This window comes from Solea solea, chromosome 5 (assembly GCF_958295425.1).
Source record: "Solea solea chromosome 5, fSolSol10.1, whole genome shotgun sequence".
NCBI classification, from domain to species: Eukaryota; Metazoa; Chordata; class Actinopteri; order Pleuronectiformes; family Soleidae; genus Solea; species Solea solea.
The window spans coordinates 7928928-7936751 of record NC_081138.1 but is presented as its reverse complement, the minus strand read 5'-3'; the positions used below and the strand labels follow the sequence as shown (position 1 = coordinate 7936751).

General features: G+C 41.1%; 1 protein-coding gene across 1 annotated transcript; it reads left to right on the top strand.

Moving 5' to 3' along the window:
* The first annotated feature begins 221 nt into the window (after window positions 1-221).
* On the top strand, window positions 222-7308 carry znf414 (zinc finger protein 414). The gene is made up of 5 exons (XM_058629402.1): window positions 222-342; window positions 447-557; window positions 1895-2000; window positions 3745-4238; window positions 6343-7308. Exons 1-5 carry the CDS (start codon window positions 294-296, stop codon window positions 6510-6512), a joined length of 930 nt encoding a protein of 309 aa, XP_058485385.1. The 5' UTR covers window positions 222-293; the 3' UTR covers window positions 6513-7308.
* Window positions 7309-7824: the final 516 nt, after the last annotated feature.

Sequence of the window (7824 nt, the reverse complement as noted above, 5' to 3'; positions counted from 1 at the left end):
ACAGACAGGTGTCTTCACACATGTTCTAACGCAATGTCAAAAATTACCACGAAAAACAAAAAGAAAGTACGCCGAAAAACAGGAAAATAATTTATCAGAAAAACAAGAAAACACATGATTAGACAGAAAAACGGGGAAAAAAATAGTCAGAAAAGCTGAAAAAAAAAATGATTCAAAAAAGAATCCCCACTCCATACCAGATGGTGGCGGTAATGCATCAAATCGTTGTTTCCCAGCCGCCATAAAACCTCATAAAAGAAGAAGAAAAAGAAGAAGAAGAACCGGATAACAAAATGGCTTCATCCGCTGTGATGTCGCAGACCACTGAAAATAAAGACAGAGGTTTGCTCTTTTGCTCATATATTGCAGGAACGTGTTAAAGTCAGCTAGCACACTAACTCGCCAGTTTCGTAGTCATTTTAACTCTGTACGTTGTTCTGTCCTAGGAAACAAGAGGACACCGTGTCCACTACACGGCTGTAAGCGGGTCTACACAGACGTAAACGCCCTGGAGCTCCACGTTAAGGAGCATGAGATGCCTGCTCAGTCTCTACCTGGTAAGCTCCTCTCTCTCATCACATAATGTGTGACCGGTGATTAAGACACGGTGTTCTGTTAAAGCTCCGTGTTTAAAGCATTCAGGTGGTCACTTCTTCTCAGGTGCCATTATACTATTATATTAGATAGTCATTATCGATAGTTATTGACCTACTGAAATTGATGGGTTAAATTAACACAATGTGGGATTTGCTGTAAAATAGAATGTTGTTTTTGTGGCACGGACTCAAACCAGAAGCTCTCATGTATGACCCTAGGACAGGGTCTGGTTTCTGGACCATCTTAAGTGGTCCTGCAACTATCTCAAAAGAAAACAAAATGAACCTAAAATCAATTCAAGTCGGTACTCTGGATCTAAGGTACCTTAAATGCATGTGCTGCCATTGGTATTGGTACCAGCTTGACCAGATACTGATGACACTGAGCTAAAGATGAAACGTTGCTCAGGATCTGTAGTGCATTGTTTGAAGATACTGCAAGCACAGACCCAAAGTGTCAGTATTTAAAAGGCGAACACAGCTTGACCTTCATTTTAAAGTGATCACAGGAGATGGAATTAATACTAGAATTTGTTTAATTTGCGCACACACACACACACACCAAGTAGTGATAGTGAATTTGACCTCTGCATCTAACACATCCTTATTTACACACCAGTAGTGAACGCACAAGCTTGGCATAGGAGCAGTGAACAGCAATTATCCCCAGGTGGGGGCTTGGGTCCCCTGCTCAGGGGCACACAGCCCTTGACCCATCCCAGGATTTGAAAAGACAACCCTCCAGTTAAGCCCAATTCCTTTCCTCTTGGCCATGGGCTGATAAGCAACCATTCCTAACCGTTGCATTTATAGTGTAAATGTGACTGTCCTCCACTGCCTATTTGCAGTACACATGGCTTTGACTTCCATCTCAGATGGTGAGTTTTGCTTTTGATTTGCCCTCCTTTATCTACGCCACTGTGGTCCTCAGGATTTGTGATTGATTCCAATTGATCAATAATTCCTTAACCTTTCAGCACAATATAAACTGAGTCTGAGAGAGTGAAAATCACCTCCAAGGTTCTTACAGCTACATCTGTCCCATTGCACCAGGCTTGGACCAATCACAGGGCAGTTCAGTGGGAACAGGTGCTCATATTGGATGTTTCACAAGAACTGCTGTGCATACGAGTCATTTGGGTGAATGATTGGTTATTTAGCACAGGCAGTAACTGCCTACACTACAAATAAGCCTAAAAGAGGAAAGAGTCAAAGTGCCAGGACACACGGCACCCTGTGGGGGCTACAAGAGATCATATGCAGTGTCATTAGCTGATCATCGTGTGTCCTCTCTTTAGGAAAGGTTTTACTTTGCTCTACTGTTGGCTGCAGTGGATCCTTCACCAACATGCAGAAACTAATGGAGCACATGAGGCATCATCACAAACCCAATATATTCTTCATGTAAGTTGCTCAGTTTTGACTCATAACAGAGAAACGCTATATTCATAAAAGCTGAATGAGTTTGGGCACACCTTCTCTTTTCATAGTTTTTCTTTATTTCGACAACTATTTACATTGTAGATTCTCACTGAAGGCATCAAAACATATGGAATGATGTAGTAAACAAGAAAGTGTGAAATAACTCAAAACATGTTTTATATTTTAGATTCCTCAAAGTAGCCACCCTTTGCTTTGCTGACAGCTCTGCAAACCCTTGGCCTTCTCTCAATGAGCTTCATGATGTAGTCACCTCAAATGGTTTTCACTTCACAGCCTTGTCAGGGTTCATTAGTGGAATTTCTTGCCTTCTTAATGGGGTTGGGACCATCAGTTGTGTTGTGCAGAAGTCAGATTGGTACACAGCTGACAGCCCTATTTGACAACTCGTACAATTCATATTTAGGCAAGAACCAATCAACTAAGTAAAGAGAAACAACAGTCCATCATTACTTTGACCAATGAAGGTCAGTCTGGAAAATTGTCCCCAAGTGCAGTAGCAAAAACCGCCAAGCACTACGTTGAAACTGGCTCACATGACGACCGCCCCAGGAAAGGAAGACCTAGAGTCACCTCTGCTGCTGAGGAGATGTTAATCTGAGTCACGAGCCTCAGAAATCTCAAGTTAACAGCACCTCAGATTAGAGCCCAGATGAATGCCACACAGAGTTCTAGTAGCAGACACATCTCAACATCGACTGTTCACAGGAGACTTATTGTAAGTCACACTACTAAGGAAAGGCAACATGCAGAAGAGATTTGTTTGGGCCAAGAAACACAAGGAATGGAGATCTTTGGTTCCACCTGCCGTGTCTATGCAACACAGATAAGGTGAACGGATGGTCTCTACATGTATGGTTCCCACCGTGAAACATGGAGGAGGAGGTGTGATGGTGACACTGTTGGGGATTTATTCAAAATTGAAGGCACACTGAACCAGCGTGGCTACCACAGCATCCTGCAGCATCATGCCAGCCCATCCAGTTTGCGTTTAGTTGGACCATCATTTATTTTTCCCCAAACACACCTCCAGGCTGTGTACAGGCTATTTGACTAAGAAGGAGAGTGATGGAGTGCTGCGCCTCATGTATAAAAGAGTGCGCAGCTTTCATACTGAAAGATAGTGTATCACAAATTTGAAAAGTACTTACGCAAACAAATTCTATGCAGTTATTTCGTTACCTTTATGGATTAAAAAGAAAATGTTCTACTCAACGTTCAAGTCCCATTTTCCAAAAAACAAGTGCGCAGCATCTCTGGGAACTCCTTCAAGATGGTTTGAAAACCAATTCCAGGTGACTACCTCATGAAGAAGAGTGTGCAAAGCAGTAATCAAAGCAAAGGGTGGCTATTTTGAAGAATCTAAAATACAATTAATTCACACTTTTCTGTTTATTACATAATTTCATGTGTTCATTCATAGTTTTGATGCCTTCAGTGAGAACCTGCTGTGCAAATAGTCCATTATATGAGACGGTGTGTCTTATATTAATATATAAAATATTAACTATTATACTCTTAAACAAAGATTACACTTTAAAGAAGTATGAATTGTATAGGACATGCATTTTTCATTGTCTAGAATATAGAATAAAACATTTCTTTTGCAGTAGTTTTTGGGAATTGTACAATCCCAGTACATGGTAGTAAAAACTAATATGTACAGGGAAGGTGAAATTGTCCTGTAATCTTGCCTCTCTTTATAAAGGTGTGAGAGTTGTCGCACAAAGTTGAGGTCGTACCGTGGTCTCCTGACGCATCTGCACACCTGTTCCAAAGTGCCACGGGGTAAATCAAAGCCAATGGAAACGGCACCACCTCAGCCTGTGACCAACACAAACATGGCTGCCGTGTCTATGGACCAGAACCCCCTGTGTCAGGACTCTGAGTCTATACCACAACTGCACCCTCAAATCCCAACACAGTCCTTTCCCGCTGCTGTTCCTCAGCCAGAGTCTTCTGCTGTTCCTCACCTGGGTCCACCCTACCTGACTCACCCAGAGAGCTTCCCTTATCCAGAGCTCACAGAGCCCCTTCCCCAGCCTCCCCTTCTGAATATGGACAGCCTGTCAGGAGCCCCTGAACCCTCTGATGCCCTGGGTCAGAACCAGATGCAGAGCAGGTCTCCTGAGTCCACCCACCCTGCTCCAGTATTAGTTTGTCACTCTCCTCTGTCTTCAGCAATCTGGAAGAAGAACCAAGGTGAGCCTCTTCTCCCTCTAAGGCAGGGGTCTTGACCTCAAATGACCTGGGAGCTGATGAGCATCTAGTCAGAGAAACATTTCCTAAAACATTTATTTTTTAGTTTCCCTTTTTTCAGTTATTGCACAGCCATATCTCACCATGAATGATTTAGTCATTTAGTTTTTCTTGCCCAATACTTCCATTTTCTGGGACAGATCATGTCCTGTGTGTGTGTGTTGCAATTACAAATGTTTCACGGTCAGTAAATGCATCGCTGGCATCACTCTGCCTCGGATGAGCCTGTCAGATTCAGGAAAATCAGATGCAGAGTAGGGCAGGTCTTTCATGTGATTATTATAGACACATTTAAACAGCTGTGCTGTTCATAGTCACATATGTCACACAGACGGTGTCCTATGACTGTTTCAAAGCAATGGCTTTTTAGTGCTTCAGTTTCCTGTATCTATTCATTTCTTTTATGGTTTAATACTTGCGGGACCAGCAGATGGATGGCTGCAATCTGTAATCTGCAGCAGACACTGAGTGAGCATCAGCGGTGTATCAGAAGAAGTAGATCAGCAAAGCCGCTCTCGTGCACCTAGTGTGGTCCAGATGTGTTGACCTCCTCAGGGCCTTCCCTTACTACAGCCCTTAAATGGAGATAAAAAATATGTTGTTCTTCTTAAGTAATACTTGGACTTTGCATATCACCCAAAACAAGTACTGATCAGACACCAGTGCATTTAAAAAAAAATACCAACTTATGTGACATTTAACAGCTGTATGCTAATAATGCTGTATTCAAGTGATTGGAACTATTGGGTTCACATTTTTACATAGAGGATGACTCGGTTCATATCGAAAATCATGAGTTTTGTTGTGATTTATTGAAGATACTGAATAATATAAAATTATTTTGATTCAGTTCCATGCCATACAATTCCTGTCAACGTTCAGTAAGACAAAAAGCCTGAGGTCTAAGGTATGAAAATATTTGACATTATGAAGAAATACTATTGACAGGAAAAGTGAGCAAGCTTTTGAGTTAATACTTATTAAAATAAAGGGGCTTTTCAGAGACGATGGTGAATTATCAGCATTACCTGTGGTGAAACGTTTTAACTTTAAAGACATGGTAGCAAAGATTTGTGAACTGGCTCATGACTCCATGATCTTCCAACACTAATGTTCATATCAGAGAATTGCTGCTGTTAATATGGAGTTCAAAAGCCCCTTTTCCACCTATGGTCCCCGCTCGCCTCGCCTCACCACGGTTTAGGTTGGTTTTCCACTACAAAATGTGGGCGGAGTCATCACTTAGTTTTACAGCGACACACAAACGAGTGACTAGTGACTTGTAAAGCAGTTGTTTTCAGTGTAACTGAATCATTAGAATCAGTTCATTAAAAATATTTGTTCAGTTCTTCCTCCATGACCGGAGCACAGACTCCGTCTGACACAGTCACTGGACTGAAACACAGCAGCAGGGTTTGTCGCTAAATACACCAGACTCCACTGTTAAATATTGAGATTTTACACATTTCACTGGTAATTGTCGGAGATTAACCCACGTTTTTAGAATTGTTAAGTATTTTTAATAGATCTACAGTTCGGCACTGTTCGGCTTGATTCTTGTGTCGGACGTCTCTTCCTGTGACGGCACTCTGGCCGATCAGTGGTACTAGTGGTTCTATGCTAGTGGAAACACAACTTAACCGTACTGTGAGGCTGATGAATTAGTGTTGAGCTACAGTATTGTAGGAAGCTGATGTCTGTGGGGTCATGCAGAAAGAATATAATGTGAATTAATAGTTGCAGTCCAATTTGAGATGCTCTATCCTCATTACTTTTTCTGCAACTGTGACCAATCACTGCAGTTTTCACTCGACTATGGTCCGATCAGCCCTCCCTCTCTTCACGTACATGCTCGCAGGCTGCAGCTCTCAAGACATAGAGGCTCAATTCACAGTCCACTTTTAAACTTTTAATTTAAAACATGATTTAAATAGTTGTGTTTTGACTTGTTGGGGTTTTTATAGCACTGTGTGAGTAAAAAAGTTGAAAAAGTGATTGTGCACACTTGTTTTGTTCAGATTGTAAATTGTCCTTTCATGCATTATAGGCATGGCGTGCAACAGACGCATCCTTTGGGAGCACAGCAGAGGGCGCTACACATGTGTGCAGTGTGGCCAGACAGCAACAAACCGCAAGGAGATGACTCAACACATCAACACACAGCACAGCGGAAGCAGCGCTGCAGATGATCCTGGGATCTCTGCCACTAATGCTTAGTTACTGTCGCTAAGGACATGGGACACGTGCCTCAACAGTCACAACTGACCATGACACTGTGTGTAGAGAGCCTCTTTTTCCCAGGCAAACTACGTTGTACATTCTATAACTGTGTTGAGAAAATTACTTTCCCGACCACTAGATGGAGGTAGACTTCTTTATTGAAAAAGGGAAACTGATTTAGAAGTTGTGTTGGCATCTATATGGAATTAGATTTGTGTCAATATTTGCAAACGACAAGCAGAAGCAAATAAAATGTTTAATCATTCAAAAAATATTGTATTTTATTTTATTGAAAATCCACTTGTTCTGTGTGCGGGCCTCAGGAAGCTGCCTGCTGAAAATACATTTAAAAAATAATAGAGGTATCTAACGTTTATAATTTGACAAACGTTAGATATTTACAATTATTTTGTCGGATGGAGAAATCTTGGGGACTTTACAAAGAGCAAGTACATTTTCAAACAATAAAATACAATATTTTTCAATGAATGGATATTTGATTTGCTTATTAAAGCATTTGCTTCGTGAAAATTGCTGATTATTATTCTGCAGCAGTGAGTGAATTCTAATAGTTATACCAATGTTCACTTTTGGGTTATTTGCAACAACGTCATGAAAAAAAAAAAATGTTCTTTGTGTTGCGTGTCGTGAAGTTAAAATGTATTCCTGTAAACAACATTCACTGTGTGACAACAAGGCCCTTTTTCAGTAATGGGGCAAACATTGTTAATGTTAATGTTAATTAGTTGCATTTGATGATTAATAAAGAGCCATTGAAAAACTTTTATCAACAGGTTACTGCACACAGAGCTGGGTCTGTTAGACTGAGTCTGCATTATTGTGAATGAAACCAGGTTTATATCATGTGACCTTTTAGGAATGAGATCAGGCTTTGACAGGAGACTATGAACCGCGTCTTTTAAAATGTTTCTGCATTATGCATAAAAACACTTCAAAGCTGGGGTTGGCAACGTTTTTGTCAATATTGATCAATATTTCCATGATAACCTTTCATGTCAGTCGAGTTATCCGGCAGAGAACCTGATTGGCCTGTGATTTTGTCAGTTTATAAACGTGAGATACTAAAAATTGTATCTCACGTTACAAGAGTACCAGACGGACAGCGACTCCAAGCCCGTGACGACATCCGGTCCATTGAGCTGTTGCGCCAACACTCAGTAACCAATCAGCATGCAGCTTCCTAAGGCCCGCCCACAAACAAAAGGCGACAGCGCAAAGAACAAGTGTATTTTCAATCAATAATATACAGTATTTTTGAATGATTAAAGTGATATTTTATCGATGAAGG

Excerpts from the sequence above, each read along its gene's own strand:
- znf414 (XM_058629402.1), top strand. The coding sequence starts at position 294 with ATGGCTTCATCCGCTGTGATGTCGCAGACCACTGAAAATAAAGACAGA. Across the intron at positions 343-446 it reads CACTGAAAATAAAGACAGAG|GAAACAAGAGGACACCGTGT; the intron begins GTTTGCTCTTTT and ends GTTCTGTCCTAG. Across the intron at positions 4,239-6,342 it reads AATCTGGAAGAAGAACCAAG|GCATGGCGTGCAACAGACGC; the intron begins GTGAGCCTCTTC and ends CATGCATTATAG.